Here is a 17635-nt window from a genome sequence, read left to right on the forward strand (position 1 = left end):
AACATTATTTTTATAGGAACATTAACAGTAGCATTGTAAGAATCTCTGACTTTTACAGGACAAAATTATAGTAACACTGAACATGTTCATAGGAAGGTATTAGGGCTGAGCGGTATGACGGTATATATTGTTACCGGGCTAGAAAATGTCAACCGTAACAATTTTTTTTATTCTGAGATTTCCATTTTATTGTCGTCCCTTATGTATAGTTACTTTTTAAACACTTTTTAAAGCCAATGTATAATCCTGTCTCTGAGGCAAAATTGATAAATATGCAGCGCGAGTTACAGTATATATTTAGCATTTTGTTGATGCAAAAGATGCGTGCATGCACACGCACTGAGAGGTAGTGCGGTGTTTACCGGGCAATGGCCAAATAATGACGCAGTAAGGTGTGTATAATGTAAACTACTTAGTCAACACTAACAGTAGCTGCTGTTCTTTTTTCATACTGCTGCTATCCTTCTAGTCACTTCTAGGACTTTTTTTTTGGAATTGTGAGTTTATATCTCACAATTCTGACTTTATAACTCACAAATGCGAGTTTATACCAAGCAATTCTGAGAAAAAAAAGTCTGAATTGTGAGATAAAAAGTCGCAATTACCTTTTTCATTTTTTATTTTGTGGAGAAACAAGCTTTCATACTGTACATATTTATGTTTTGGTTTGTTTGGCCATTTCCCTGCAGTTTCTGCTTTGATCAAATTTTCAATATGAGCCTCTGGACTGCAGCACTGGAACGCTGAGAGAACGTTTAAAGAGCCTGAGGTAAGAAGTAAAATCTCACACTGATAACCAAGTTATAAACTCCCACACCAAACAGATGACAGAGGAGTTGGAGGAATAATGTAGTGATAGTCGGAGTGGAGTGGCTTTGCTGTAATGTGCTAGCTGTGGAAAGGGAGGAAGCGTACAGGCAGTGTGTGTGTGTTTGTGTGTGTGTGTGTGTGAGAGAGAGAAGTGTTGGTAGGGCCGTACGTTTTGGCAAACCTTCCTGGCTTGAAAAACTGAGCCAAAATTTGAACTGATTCTCAGTACTGAATCTTCTCTGCTAATTTACATCTCATTTAAAATTGCTGCTTAAATGCTGCATTTTGACATGTTGAAGATAATCTCTCAATATGATTAAAGACATTTACATAATAAAGCAGTTTTATCATTATGAACTTTTTGTTTTTTCTCTGCTTAAATTATACCATGAATAAGCTCACTTACTTTACCTTATATTAAATACTATTATCATGATCAAAACAAAAACACTAATAATGACTGTTAGTGAAATAATGTAATGCATATAATATTATTTATATAATAATAATAGCAAAATTTGGATGATAAACAATGATTAAATGTGAAATAATATAATGAATACTAAAATAAATAATATAAATAAGGTTTTGTCAAATAAAAAAATATTAATACCAAAAACTGTGAAATGTGAAATAATATAAAAAATATTTAAATATAAATAAATAAAATAAAGAATAATAAAATAACAAATATTCTAACAAATATTAGGGAAATTAGAATAAAATAAAATAATAAAAATGTTTAATTGCAAATAAAAAAATAATAATTGCAAAAGCAAACCCATATTGCTTGCTAATACCAGAGACATAGATCAGTTTAGTATTCTGGAGAAATTAAACAAAGTAGAACAAAAACTTTTCCTGTTATTTAAAACCTGCCTTGAAGAAATGTGTACCTTAGTGTCAATGTGTGTGCAACATAAAGACAAATAGTGTCACATGACTCACAGGCAATGTCGTTGAAAACGTATGATCCCACATAAGAGAAGACAAGCACTGAGATAGGCAGAGCACAGTCGGACAGAATCTCTCTCATCTTCACATGCAGAAACGGACTGCCAGGAATAAATGGAAAGATGGGGGTGTCAAAACACTCTTCTATCACTCTTTAAAATACTCAGTGTGTACACAGGTGTGTGAGTGTGTTGGAGACAAGAAGAGATCCTCACCTCCTCCTGAACTGGTACAGTGTGTATCCCACCCACAGTGTGCCCATCATGAGGAGGAGACAGAGTAGCGGTCGTGCCCGTGTGCACAGAATGAAGGATTCTGGGAGGGACACAGACCCTGCCTCAGTCAGGTTCAGTTCCCCTAAATGTACACTTCCACTGATGCGATTCAGCTCTGCCGCACTCCCATTGGCCAAAGTGGGAGCATGATAGTACTCTTGAAAGACTGTAAATGAGATACCAAGATAGGGTATTACTATTTATATATTGTAAGAATAGATAAAAATGAACAATGTACAGTATACAGTATATGTAGGTTTAAAATGAACGCTAACTGTATGTATCAAAATGAACGACTGTGCCACATGTAAACATGTAAATTATTGCTATTTTTAAATAAAAGGGTACTATTGTACTGGTAAGACTGCCTAAAAAGTACAATATACGCCAGTCTAATGTCATCTTTTAAGTTTGGTGTACGTATTGTGTAAACGTTTTGAACGCCCTCCAAAACGTAACATTTCTCTTGCGCCACATCTTTATTGAATAATTGGTTTAAACAATCACGATTACTGAAGGAATTTTTGTGGAATCTTGTTTACTGCCAATAACATCAACCAATGCTTTCTGCAGATAACACATGCGCATTGTTTCGGTTCATGCTCATTTTTGGGATGTCTTTCTTGAACGGCCTGTTTCACATCACAGCAGAACATTTCAAAGGAAGTGGGGTCAGGTCTCTAATTTGGCCATTGTGAAGTGCTGAATTTCTTTTGTTTGAAGCGTTCTGTTGTTGATTGACTCCTGTGCTTTGGACCACTGTCATGTTGCATGACCCAACTTCTTTTGAGTTTTAGATCACAAACAGACGCTCTGACGTTCTGCTCCTGATATAACTTGGAATTTGTTGGTTCCTCGGTGACTCCAAGTCGTCCGGACCCTGAGGCAGCAAAACAGCCCCAGTTCATTATACTCAGCCCACAATCCTTCACAGTTGCAGTGAAGTTCTGGCAATGGTATTAGGAGTTTTGTGTTCTTAACATTTATTTCAAGTATTTTTTTTTAAACTCACATTGAAAATGAATAGTGTCTTAGCTGTTTGTTTGGGTTTTTTTTTCCAATGATTCAGAACATGTCATGTCTGATTTTGCTTCAAATACAGTATCACATGTGCAAATTACACTTCTCTCAAAATTCAACATTGGTCTTGCGTCAAACTCAATACAGTTGACAATCCATTAAGTTGAAAAAATATGCAATTAATTATTTAGCATTTTGATGACATATGAATACTTTTAATTGTTTACTTTAATTAAATATAATATTTTATGCTTGTTTTATAGGTTGTTTTTTTTTTTATATATTCCTGGTAAGACAAGTACGTTTTGTTTTAAGCAAGTTATCTCAGTCTGCTCTGATTGGTCAAATGGCCCAGTTTGTTGTGATTGGTCATACACTTGTGCATGTGTTGAAACCTAAACGCCTATTTCAGCTCCAGACGCTTTCTCAGCACTTGATACATAGTTATACGTATGATGGCATCGGTTTTTCCGTATCAATTCCAGTGCGAGTCCTCATCTTTTTAAAGTGAATGCAAAGTGGATTCGCAGCTCTGAAAACAGCATCGAACTAAACGAACTAAACTCTTCCAGGCCTCAACTACAACTACAGTGTTTGAGTACGGGTAAAAGTAGACATTGCTCAGGAGCAGCCAATGAAGACCAATGACTGGCATTATGCAAATTTGTTACATTGTCACATAGAGAAGTAACAGGCTAGAATTGCTGACGACTCGTTTCAGCAGTTCAGAATTATTCTTTTTCTTTTAGGTGACAATAATTGTATTAGTCGTGCACTTTAAAACTTTGCAGACACTCACAAACAGCGATATTACACACTGCATGAAAGTTAATATTCCAAAAAGCATAATAGGGGCACTTTAATTCAAAAGTAATCACATTACGAAACTAATTCTTTGATATTTGTGGTGGATTACTGAATATATCGTTTAGTAATAAGTCATTTGTACATATTTTTTAAAAATAACCATATCTGGTTCAGTGTCAACTCTTTAAAGGTCGTTTTGAAACTGGTATTTTGTAATACAGCAGTTCTTAGGTTATGCTTTTTTTTCTACAGGCAAATGACCTTTGTTTTGCATTTATTGAAGCTGTTTCCGCACACATTAGACTGGCTTTATGTACAAGAAACTGCAGAAATGGTTCTGAACTGATGGTGCTGATCTGCCTGACTGTAGGCATAAATCTTTCAAATCCCCTGCAAACCTTGAGTTTTATGAGTTTTTAGGAGGTTTTCTGAAGTCCCTTTTGATCAGACTAGATTTCACTTGAGCACAATTGTTTAGGGAAGAAACAAGTAACATGGTGCTTTCCATTGAAAGCCACAGCTGAGTCCAATTACCTTCTTTTCAAGAGGTCATTATAGTAGAGGTTATCTTGATTGTTTAACACATTTGTTCAATAAAGACATGGAACTGTGAAATGGTTTGCTGTCTGTGTGTGTTTAAGGCCAGTCGAAGTTGACACAAACTACAATACAGATATGTTGTGGACTATAGCATTTTTTGTAGAGTATGATTCATATTTATTTTTATATATGGAATGGAATGGAAGCAGCGGCAGATCTTTTTCAAGGAACTTCAATTGTTGTTTCAAGGAACTTCAATTGTTGATTGAATGAAGGCAGATCTGAATGAGAACTTGCAGTCGATGTTGCAGTTCACTTGAATGTTTGGAGAAGTCCGTCTTTGAGCAATCTTTCATAAAGTTATAATATTTTAGTATCAATTAACTGTGAAACTAATGAGCCGATTCTGTAGTGTTACAGCATATTCCCATTATCACTAAACAGTGTTATATGTATGTTAAATGAACTCTTTTTTTTTGTAAAATGTAAAATCTCTTTATTTCACAATGTGCCAACTAGCCCCGGTTTCTTTATATTTCTTATGAAGATCAGACTGTAATCTAAGAATCATTCCACATAAATCCAGATGATTTCAAAAGGTTTGACTGTGTATGTGTGTGTGTGTGTGTGTTTAGCACTCACTCTTGACAGTGCCCTTAACTGCGTCTGCTACAAAAGCAATGGAAATGAACAAAGCTATCACTTCCTCTATCGACCTGTGGGTCAAAAACATCAACAAAAACATTTCAGTCTTCAAGCAGTGGCATCTGCATGAGTATGTATATTTGTAGGTGTGTGTCTGACCTTTTGAAAAGCTTAACAAGCAGACTGAGGTTGAAGATTCCTCCCATGATGAGGAAGAGGCTGTTCCATAGGCCGATACATGCATAAAATGCTGCAAAGTCCAGCTCATAATCATCACAGACTCCCCTAATCACTGCAGCCATCGAGAGACAAACACACAGAAGCATTGTAGAAAGATTATAGTGATTCAACTGTAAAAGAGTATACTGTAAAAAACTGTTAATTGGTTAACAGTAAGTTTCTTTACCATATATGGGGGGAGACTGTAATAGATCAAAACTTACATTTCAAGAAATTTTACAGTAAATATTTTAAATGTTTTTAAACAAGAACAAATCATCTCACATCTCACAATTTACAGTGAAAAGCCGTAAAACTGACACTTTACATTTGAAGGTTTTACCTTTTACAGTTTTTCACAATTGCTAACAAGCGTTTACCAATACTTAAGTACTTTTTCAAAACTCTTAACACAGCAACATATCACACAATTGGCCATACTTCATATTTCACCCTTACACGTGTAGACCCTTATTTCTGTCATGGAATATATATTAAAAAAATAAAACATGTAACCATGTACCAAGGCCATGTACTGTATGTTGGGTTTGTTGCTGTTGTTGTTTTCATTTCAGTTAAAGCTTCATGTAAAGCTTTTACTACACAGATTCCAGTGTCACTGTTCCATATACGCAGATTATGTGGTCTGCGTAGGGCACTAACAAAGGGTAAATGTAATTTTGTAAGCTTTTGAGGGTTTTTTGTGGGTTTTTTTGTTTGTTTTCTGGGCAGGATTTTCTTTTTTATATAGTAAATGACACAACGTTACTGTCATTAAGAGTCCTCCACACAAACAGAATCACAAGCGTGCGAAAAGAACACAATCAACTCAAATCTCATAATGACAAGAGATTATAACTCACAGTAAATGTTGATCGTTTGATGTTTAAAAAACTGCTCCCAAGCATTTCAATAAATCCTGCTGTTATTCCCATGAGAAACCACAAGACAAGATCTTTGATTGGGAAGGATCATTATTATAGAAGGATGTGGCAGTTCTGTCCTCATCTGCAAATTTTTATCCAAACAGAATTTCGTTGTACTACAGCAAAACCATTTTTCAGGGCAACTCTCCCGCTGGTGACAGTGTGCGATTGCAGCCGCAGGAATGAGCTTTAGAAAGGAAATCTCCTCTCAGCCAGGGCAAACATCAAAGTTTGCCCAAACAAATGGAGGCCATATCAGACTCCCATCCTCCAGTTTGTGAGATTAAGAGTCTTGTTCCACCTTATCCTGAGGTTAGCAGAGCTCTCTAAACACTCAACACCAAAGTATTCAACAAACAGAGTGCTCATCTAAATATTCCACAAAGAAAACTAAGCTCAAGACCAGACGGCAATGAAAAAGGTAAGCGTGTTTGTGAACGTGCATCTGTTGTTGCATGTGATTGTGAAAGCATGTTTGTACATACCGCTGATGAAAATAGCGATGGGCGCTGTGGTCAGTGGAATGACGAGAGGAGAGCCAGCACACAATGAGTAGATGATTCCACCTATACTCTGCCCGATAATCGTCTTCTGAACATCTAATCAACAGAGAGAACAAATCAGTCAGTCTATCTGTGTGTCCGTATGTGTGTGTGTGTGTGTGTGTGAGAGAGAGAGAGAGACATCACCAATCTCGCCCCGAGTGCTCTCGTCGTTGAGTGAGCCAAAAGCAATGGCAGGAAGCAGCACAGCAATGTAGAGAAAGATGGACGTCGTCATGAACTTGACTAGGGCTTTGTTATTACCCACTAAACCTGAAACACACATTTGTATATAAAAAATTAATATATAATATAAAACATTACTGCTGTCAAAGTTAACTTGTAAGTATAATATGTTTATTGGCATGTAATTTAACACAGTTTGCATAGTTTGATCATTTTCATTCAGTTTTATTCAGTTATTTCTGACTTTAAATAAATGATAAATTATGAAGGAAGACCTGTAGCAGCATGGAGTCCGATTTTGTATTGCAGAGATTTCATTGAAGCTCAAATATCGGCTCAAAATAACAGAAATATTTTCAAATAACGCATATACTATAATAAATCTGCATTTTATGTATTTATAGCTATCACATACAAAATAAATATCATTAGAGCTATATTCAACTGACACAAAACAATAAAAAATCTCCATCAGAGTGAAAGCATGAATAGATACAGTACATACTACCATTCAAAAGCTTGGGGTCGGTAAGATTTTTTGATGGTTTTGAAATAGTGTCTTATGCTCACCAAGGTTACATTTGTAAGATCAAAAATACAGTAAAAACACTAATATTGTGAAACATTACTACTATTTAAAAATAACTGTTTTCGATTTGAATATTTTTAAAATGTAATTTATTTTGTGTCATCATTTTATTCATTACTCCAGTCTTCAGTGTCACATGATCCTTCAGAAATCATTATAATATGCTGATTTGCTGCTTTTGAAAGCGGTTGTGCTGCGTAATATTTTTGTGCAAACTGTGATACTTTTTAGGATTCTTCAATGAATAGACGGTTCAAAAGAACAACATTTATTTGAAATGCAAATCTTTTGTAACATTATACATGTTTTTAATGTCTCTTTAATCAATTTAATGCATGCTTCCAGAATAGTTGTGTATACAAATGTATAAAACTATAACTAAGATTGTTCTAATTTATATAAAAGAATTCATAACTGAACTGATTCATTAAAAATTAATAAGACTTGTCAATCCAATAAGAGAAATAGAGAGGACAGTTTAGGAGAGCATGTTTGATTTCCTCAGATTGCTCGGCTGTACTGTATATATCTTTGTGTGTACTATTATGTGACAAAACCCAGCAATGTAGCATTTAGGCATGCATTTTGTCTAGTCCTGGTCCTGCCTGTTAGTGGACAAGCTCATCTGAAATTAGTTGAACTACTGTCACACCTTCGAATTTAGCTAAAGACATTAATAAGACAACTAGAAGAGCCTATATCCTTTTGAAAACTTTAAAAATGCTGATACTTTCATTTTAAAATACTTTTATTTGTAAGTTTAGGCTTGACACACCATCAGTGAAGTCAGACGGGTAGAGAGGCAGTCGGCGACACAGATCCTCATAGATTCCTCTGCCCACTCTGAAAAAATCTCTACACTACACAGATACAGAGAGAGAGAAAAATAGTGATGATTACTCTCTCACACACAGAAACAGACACACATACATATAACTACAAATATAAACGTGAACAATTTAAATACATTTACGACAATACTGCAACGGGAGAGGCACAAGATTAAAGCACGTACACACACCAATTAAACATCATACACAACAAATCCTGCTGAATCACAGCAAATACACACACAGAAGCAAATACACACAATGCTTTACACTGCAAGGGAAGAGATAGTGTGTTAAAGCAGACAAACACACATTCTCCTACTTAAATCCTCACACACAAACACACACAGAAGCTCAGTGTAATCGCACTCACACAGGGCCCCCTGCACAGCAGAGAGTGAGACACAAGATGAGAGAACACAGATTCTGCAGACTAGAGAGAGAGACAGTCCAGTGTTAGAACAGCATTAGCACAACGCAAACGCATTACAATTACATCAGCAAAGCACAGTCAAGAAACCAGTTACATTACTCTAAATATCCATTACTGTGGCATCAGAAATGTAGCATCTGGCACATGTGCATTTCAGAGACCTGAATTAGACTGGCTTAAGCACTTTTAGAAATAAAAAGCCCCAATAAAAAGGTGAACATTATTGTAATTGTTCATACAAACATACATAACCAACGTGTTTCTGTTCGCAAACGGACAACTTTCGAAAGCCAGTTCTTCTAATGAATTGGTCTACAAAATAAAAAAATAAAATCTGTTTGAATCTTCTTAACAAACTACTTTGAATCTGTCAGAGTAGATACTGAATCAATCCGACTTGATGTTGGAAACACTTCACAAAAACTTTGTTCACATCACTTAATACAACATTAGTTATCATGAACTAAAACATAAAAAAATATTTTTTTACAACTTAAAATCATAAATGTTCAGTCAATAATTATTAATGTTAATTTATGCTATTGTTCAAAAGTTTAAGGACAGTAAGATTGTTTTTCCTGTTTTTGAAAGAAGGCTCTTATACAAAGGCTGTATTTATGTGATAAAAAATTCTGTAAAAACAGTGATATTTTAAAATATAAATATTTCTATTTTATTGGATTAAAAAAAAGAATAGCATTTATCTAAAAACAGAAACCATTCATAACATTATACCTTTCTTTACTGTCCCTTTTGATCAATTTAATGTGTACTTGCAGAACTAAATTAATCTTTTTTTTTTTCATCATACTGACCCCAAACATTTGAACGGTACAGTATAACTATTGTTTATTATTAATTCATGTTTGTTCAAAACCCAATTTATACAATTTGAAATCTTAAAATGTATCAATACATTTAAAAATTAAAGTGAATAAAATTTGCCAATTATTTCTAGGTTCATAAACAAATATTAACAAATTGAACCTTATAATATAATAGAAACAAAAAAAAGTAAAATACAATAGAATTTGTTTCATTTAGACCAATTATGGCAAGGTAGGAGGCACTGGTGTGTATTTGTGTCTTTGTGCCAGGTCACAAATGCACAGTCTTGTTGAATTAATCAAATTTTAATAGGCTTTATGGGTCAGGATTTGGCAATGGAGCAGTTTGTCTGTCTCACATTTATGACCTACATTAGCCTCTTATTGGCAGACAAGCTCATTTTCTGTCAGTCAGAGAGAACCTGTCTCAGGATATGTTTAAATAAGTCACACAGCTTTAAGTGTTCATTACTGAGCCGCACTCATTCATCATGACAGCGTGTGTCTGAAACAGAAAGAGTAAGGGACCTTTCCTGGGCATTTGCCAGAGATGGATAGCTTTTAGTGTACACACACACACAAAGTAATGATCCTCTCCACCTGGTTACCATTCCTCGGATGTGTGATGGAGTGAAAAAATGCAAAAAAAGAAAACAAAAACACAACTATTTGGGTCTCTGTTGTCTTTACAGAGAAGAAAAGAGAGGGCTTTTACAGGCGGCTAACCTCAGCCAGGGTGGTCTAATGCTCACATATGCCGAATCAGACTTTGTGTGTGTGCGTCAAACCAGAGTAACAAACAAGATAAATTCTCATTAGCTGTTACATGCTCGGTAGAACTTAATCACTGGAGTGTAAGTCAAACAGCAAAGGGCAAAGGGTGAAGGGAGAAAGAGAGAGCGATAGACAAAGACATGAGAGAGAGATTGGAAACAATGCAACCATTAAAAACTGAAACCATTACAAATGAACCTTAAGCATCGGCGCACACGCTGCGATGTGCACACACCTTCAGTGGTTTTTGACTGTGCGGGTCTGTCTCTTCGCCCTCCACAGCTGTAGTTTTACGCTTGGCAGCGGTCAGGTGGTACCTCTGGATGACCAGTGCCTCTTTGAACTCCTCTTGAGTTTTACTCTCTAGCAGCTTCTGTCTGAAAGAGATGTCTGAGAACATGCTGGCGAACGTCCTGCCCAGCTCCATCGCCGTCTTAGTGCTTTTCTGAGAAACAGAGATCAAACATGTGTTACATTTGGTCATCGTTAATCATTTATAGTTCTTGCACTGTATCTACACTAGCCTTGAGCGAATACGACCCATTATAATCAGTGATGCTGTCTACACTAAATGCGACATTAAACTGATCCCTTGTTCAATTTCTGACGCACTCCAAGCTTTCATGCTAATTCCAAATGGAGTTGCAACAGTCGCTTTGTCGTGTCCAGTAGGCATAGTTTTAGAAGAAAAGGTTCTCAGTAGGACCTGTCAGGCACTTCATACAATAGTGGCCAAAAGTGATGTCCGAAGGGGATATTTGTTTTTAATGACCCTACAAATTTGATGAAACAATCAAAATATAGTAAAAAAATTATATGGACAGTCCATGAATATGCCAAAGATTCTATTTGTATTACTATGTATGTATTTTTTAATAATACAATTATTTAAATAAATTTTTCCTTGAAGGATATTATGTTAATTTGTAAATAATCTTGTCTTAAAGTTTATTTACCAATTTTCTATTTGTATTTAATTAATTTATTATATATTTATTATTATATAACTATTATTGTTATTGTTATAATGACATTTTGTATGTATAGGTAATTATTTCAGCGGAAAGGGTTATTGTGGGGGGAAAGTTATGACTTTAATTGTATGAAGCTTTATGTTAATGTTTAAAATTTACAAATAAATATTATAAAAAATATCTAGATATATGCGGAAAACATTTTTAATTTCTTAAATATTTTAAACACGAGGGACAAACAAAGTTCTAAACTTTGTTAAGGTATTTATATGACAAAATTAATTGTCAAAAAAAAAAAACTACTGCTACAGATTTTATTTTACAATGAAAAAAATTGCACAGAAAAAAAAAAACTCATGCACTGACTACAGCATTATCAATTATTAACATATCATTGTTTCTCTCTTGTTTTTGTTCTTACTTTCTTTGTATCACAGCCTGGCCAAAAATATAAATTCTTAAAAAAACAAATGTATAATAATAATTGAATAAAGGGTGAATATTTTTTTTTCAATTTTCCAAGTTCAGGCATCATTTTTTGCCACTACTCTATATAGAACCTTTTCGGGATTCCTGTTAAGGGATCATTTTATGGATTTAGTTTTAATTCATTAATTTTATTTTAATTAATTTTATTACATTTTATGAATTGAACGCTCATAAACATATTTTATAACCATAAAAAAAAGACCCGTTAAATATAAAAGTATTGAGACATTTCTGCTAATATAGAACTTTTATGGCAAAGTAGTAACCCAGAATGTTTTGGAGCAGAAAATAATGCAGTTGCACTTAAGCTGCTGAATCACTTAAATGCTGCTAATATATGGTCTATATTTTAGATTTATTCTCAACTTTATTTCCAGTTAAATGCTTTTAATCTGCTAATACAAGAGAAGAGAGTATATGCACATTTGACCAGTTCTCTGAATTTATGATTTTTGCTTTATCCATTTGGTCCATTTGGTACTTAAGTTACATAACATTTGAGTTGTCTATTGTTTTAAAACACATGGCAAGAAAAGAGGATGCATCTACATGTGCCAGCATGACAATCCAGCTTTTAATGTAATGAGAAGATGTGTTTGTGTGTGTGTGCACGCATATAATAGTATTGCTTTTGAGAAAAGCACAGGATTACAAAGCAAAAAAGTTTGCTATACTGCCTGGTGAACTACAGAGAACAGAAATAGATGAGTGCATGCAAGAACACAAGGGGGAAGAGAGAAAGAAAGAGAGAGAGTGATTAGATGTAAACACATGTAAACACATACACACAAACACACAGATTTATGATGTAAACACAGACACAAAGAGATACACAAAATGGTCTTGGAGGGAGCCAGGGGCCCCAAAGCCTTTACAGGGAGACTGCAAGGGGAACACAAAATGCAGGACCGGGACTTTAAGACTTGAACGTGATCGTATTGTGTCTGAACCTGCCATGAATAAGAACTTGTTAATATCTCAACTGTTTCTCATGAATAGCAAATAGTTTAAACTGAGCAAAGCATTCTTAATGCCAAGGACCCCAAAAATATGATGCTTTTACTGAAATAAGAAGACAAACTATATATTTTCAATGTATAAATACTGTTGAACTGTGTTATAATTGATAATCAGTGATAATATTGATAATATCAATTTCAGTAAATGTGTTAAAAAAAAATGTTTTAGTGTCCTTGTTACACATACCATTTAACGTTATTAACCCTAACCATAACCCTATTGTAAATACATGTTGTTCATAAATATTACTCAATACTAACAAGGACACCTTAAAATGAAGTGTAACCAAAAATGATTTAATAAAGATATTAAAGTTGTAAAATACTTTTAGTAAAAATAAAATTTGACTCCCAGAGGGCTGCTAGGGTTTCCCTGGGTCCCAGATTGAAAAACCTCAGATTTGCAAAGACAAGAAGTTTGAAATCAAAGCTATTTCTTTAAACAAAAAAAGAAAAAAAGAATGTCCATAATGTGCAAATAAACTGTTTTCAGTATGTGTGTGTGCATTTATGTGTGATTATATTACCATCTTTGAAGGTGCCAGAATGAGGATAACATAGCGGACCTCTGCACAGTTTTCCCCCCAGTTCTGTGGACGGTCTAGGCGTGAGATACACACGTGCCGCCTCTGCAGGTTCTTCACATTGCAGCTGTCACAGAGTTCATAAATCATCATAAATCCTCTTTACAATTTACATAGTGCTTTAATATACCTGGCACAGTATCAGATTAATTCAATATGCAACAGGAGTACAGCAAACAGATTAACAAATCCATTGGTTGAGGTCTAATGGGATTACAGAAAGCTCTTGAACAGGGGTGTCAAAGTAATATTTGGTTCTCCGGTTCGGAAAAAGGCCCTTCCTGTTCTCTTTCAGGCTTATAAAGTTAAAAAGTGTTTCACGCTTGCTGCCACCAATTATGAAGTTAATATCAACACAATCAACTACTGTATATTAAAATGGATAACTCAATGCTTTAATAAATCAAGTCAAATATAACCATAAAAGCTGGTCTAAGGAACAAAATGTAACAATTAACTGTTCCACATCTAATTTACTTAAAATACACATTAATAACCGGCCCCAAACTCAGACCCTGGCAACAGGGGCATTGAATCAGTCTCATTGGCCCAGCTAATACTCATAACACCTGCTTGTGGCCATAAAACTCAGGCAATGTACTGAGGACAAAAGAGAATTCAGAAAAGAAGAATGGGATAGTCTCTTCTAGAACATGCGAAAGCTGTTGTGCCATTCTGTAAGGACTTTGGTAACCTTGAGGCCAGAGAGCTGCTGTGGGTCATCGGACATTGCCACTTGTTTCCCTTTCTTGCCCATAAAAGTGTCTGCACATAATTCAAAGAAAAACAAATCTTCTGTTCACTAGGCTAGTGTGGGTTATTGCAAATGGATGAACCTGACTTTTTTATTGTGTTTTCCTTACTGTGAGTCTTTGTTCTGACCATAGAGAGGGTCTAAGTCTTCAATGACTTTTGATTCACGATCTCTGGAATTAATAAAGCTAATATAATAAATTAGAGTGTTATAAGTAAACAGATTTAGCTTGCTGTCAATAATTGAAGTGCTTAAGGATGAGACTTGACCCCTCCCACGGACAGCTCATCATAATCAACAGTCAAAAATTAATTACAATATAAATCTATGTATCCATCCATCCATCCTAAACCGACAAATGGGTAAACATGTAAATAATCATCTAGGAATGGACAATATTAGCCACTCTCCAATATCAGATTAAATAGTAGAACAAAAGTACAATGCAAAAACCAGTACAACTATAGAAAGAAAAATATTTCTACAATGTACAAAGTGCTTTTTTACAGGCCATCTGATTATATTCTTTAAAATGCACAAAGTGCACTTAACTACACCATGTTTTTTGGATTTGAGCCCGGTTAAAATGCTGTTCTTCTTAATTTTGTCATAACTGAATGAATCATTGCAGCCATTATTACTAAAAAATATGCATAAGTATCTGTTTTATATAAAATTAAGTATTGCCACTTGCTTTAAGTAGGTTGTAACAGCAGTAGCATTCAATACAACACCGTATTTGCAAAGAAAAGAAAATGACTTAATTTAAATGTGGCACAGCACAATCTATATAGTAGCAAAAAAAGCAGCTGGTTAAGTTTGACAGGGAGTGTCTAGAGAAAATTACACTTGTTAGTTGTACTTGTTAGCACACTGATGTTGGCTGCTGCTTGACACTACTACAGTTTGGAGGCTGTTGATAAAAGTTCTGGCAGCTATTGAGCAAAAGCATTGAGAAAGAAAAGGTGTTGGCGGATCTTGAGAACTCTGAAACAAAGCAGATGAATCATCAGAACCTAATCATGACCTGCAGATGTCAAATAGGGTTTGTCGGGGATCATTTTATTTTGCTTCAGTACAGGAGTTGGCCAACTATAATTATTTAAAAGAATTTCATAAACACCCATGCAATAATTGCTGCAACAAAGAAACATGTAAATGTCTGGGATGCTATGAGACAAAAGAGACAGGATTTCACGATCATCCAATGTGTGTGTTTGTTACAACTAAGTCTTTTAACTTTAGCACAAATAGCACTGTGTGTGAAGAGCATCTATCAATAATTTTACTTTAATAAAAAATATTCTATTTGTTGTTATTTATACTGGATGGAAAGAGGATCTACCACTATTACACTGAAAAGCTATTCTGGTAGATATATTATTTATGTATTTTCTTAAATAAATGTTGCATCCTTGTTGAATAAAATTATTGATTTCTTTAAAAAAAAATCATACTAACCTCAATCTTTCAAACAGTAGTGTTTATACTTTAATTAATAACACAATGTTAAATTGGCATCCCTAGGAAAAACAATTGTTCCTATCTTGTGGCATTTTTCATCAGACACCCCAGCTCCAGGCTTAAAGTTACAGATAAGACAGATCCAGGTAACTCACAGGATGCAAAGCCAGGACTGCTGGTACTGGATCCCTGTGGCTGTGGCCGTCACACACTGCAGCGTCTCTGACAATAGATGCACTGTGAGGAGAGAAGGCAAGGGGTCAGTCATGACTGGGTGGGCACTACAGACAAGAAAACTAGAAGAAAACATGAAGAAGAAAACTAAAAAAAATAATTTCAAGTTAACTGCAATCTGGATGCCACTTCAAAAGTACTGCACATCAAGTGTGACTGAACACGAAGAACAGTAGTGAGACTAACTACTCCCTCACAAGTTCGACACCAAGATTAAGTCAACTGACTTTCACTGTATATGGTGACACACAAAAATAAAACAAACAAACAAGAGGATGTGAATTGATGGAGGCACTGGTAATAATCATCTCTATGAAAAGGCAAATGCATATCAAGGTAGAACATAAGCAGAAGCTCACCAGAGGACAATACACATCACTGCAGCCAGCGTGAGTGACAATGAAGACCTTTCCAAGAACAGCACCAAATGTTTAATTCAAATTAATCAATCTGTGTGTCTATGTATGCGCCCTCTCTCTCGTATGTGTGAGCTGTCCAGCATATTAACAACAAGCAGTGTAAAAGTATGTATGTGTGTTTGTGTATATATGCCCTCTATCCAGCAGAGGTGACAGATATGAGTTGTTCAGCATGACTAGCAAAAACAATATGTGAATGTATGTGACTATGTATGTGTGCGTGTGTGAGATAGTGTTCTGTTTAGCAGGCAGGATGGATGTCTCTGGCACACAGTCACACTGTCTCATCAATAAGACATCACACACTCACACCGTGGACAGATGGGTATCACCATGACAACACACTCAGCACCATCGAGAAATAGACAGGAAGAGAGAAAGAATGAGAAGGAGAGGACAAAATATGGAAACGTATCAATGGAGCAATACAGGGCAATGTGAAGACTATTGATTGGCATGGGGACAAGATAATTGTATACTTGGTGTGTTCGTGGAAAAACCCAAACAAACAAAAAAAAGTACAATGATGCATGTTGTGCGCGGCCATAAAGGCATACACTTATGACATATTAATTATTTACAATATTTCATATTATTTTGTTATTTATAAAAAAAAATAGAACATTTTTGTGATGAAAGCTGAAGCTAAACCCATTTAAAAAATTCACTTGTTTGTGAAAAAAATAAATCTTTACTGAAAGTAAAAAAAAAAACTTTTTAATTTCAGGTAGTTGTAAAAGCAATATTTATCATTTTCATTTAGTTTAGCTTGATGTACAACTTGTCTTAAACACTGACACTAAAACTGAAATAAAAAAAATTAAATATTATAGTCATTTAAAAAAATTCACAAATAAAAATGACAAAAACACAACAAAATTATTAAAACTTTACATTCATATTTAAAATTGGAAAATACTAAAATCAAAACAAATTCAAATAAAAAAAATTATAATAGTAGAATAGATAAGTCAATAATTTGTCACAAAAGTATTAACAGACTTCCTTGTGTGGCATTTTACTCTCTTTAAAATGCTTTAGAAGCTATTATATTATAATCTTTATCTCTATAAATGATGGCATTTAGTATTATTATATTTATAATATTATGGTTATAACTGTCGTGATGCATTATATATTAGATGTTTATCATTACTTTGGTCAATTTGGTGAGCTACACTATAGAAAATAAGTTGTGGTTATTTAATTATTGCTGAATTTTTAGCCTTTCAGAACAAATACAGTACTAAGATGAATATTAATTGATTTAACAAATAAACTGTTCAGCTATATCATCCTCTCCTGAAAAACATGCATTAAC

General features: G+C 34.6%; 1 protein-coding gene across 7 annotated transcripts in view; it reads right to left on the minus strand.

The window, feature by feature from the left end:
- Positions 1-17635, minus strand: part of slc4a11 (solute carrier family 4 member 11) — a 57546-nt gene that overhangs the window by 6683 nt on the left and 33228 nt on the right. For 5 of the 7 annotated variants that reach the window (XM_089116875.1, XM_039672193.2, XM_039672191.2 and 2 more), the window contains 11 exons: positions 15817-15898; positions 13387-13510; positions 10613-10822; positions 8717-8776; positions 8289-8373; positions 6886-7011; positions 6682-6795; positions 5211-5343; positions 5049-5122; positions 1980-2205; positions 1759-1865 (listed from right to left, as the gene is read on the minus strand). In XM_089116875.1, the coding sequence (XP_088973001.1) occupies positions 1759-1865; positions 1980-2205; positions 5049-5122; positions 5211-5343; positions 6682-6795; positions 6886-7011; positions 8289-8373; positions 8717-8776; positions 10613-10822; positions 13387-13510; positions 15817-15898 (1341 nt within the window). The remainder of the gene's footprint in view (positions 1-1758; positions 1866-1979; positions 2206-5048; positions 5123-5210; positions 5344-6681; positions 6796-6885; positions 7012-8288; positions 8374-8716; positions 8777-10612; positions 10823-13386; positions 13511-15816; positions 15899-17635) is intronic. The other 2 variants (XM_039672195.2, XM_039672194.2) reach the window with 1 other exon arrangement.

Source organism: Pimephales promelas, chromosome 11 (genome assembly GCF_988280905.1).
Source record: "Pimephales promelas chromosome 11, fPimPro1.hap1.1, whole genome shotgun sequence".
Taxonomy (NCBI): Eukaryota; Metazoa; Chordata; class Actinopteri; order Cypriniformes; family Leuciscidae; genus Pimephales; species Pimephales promelas.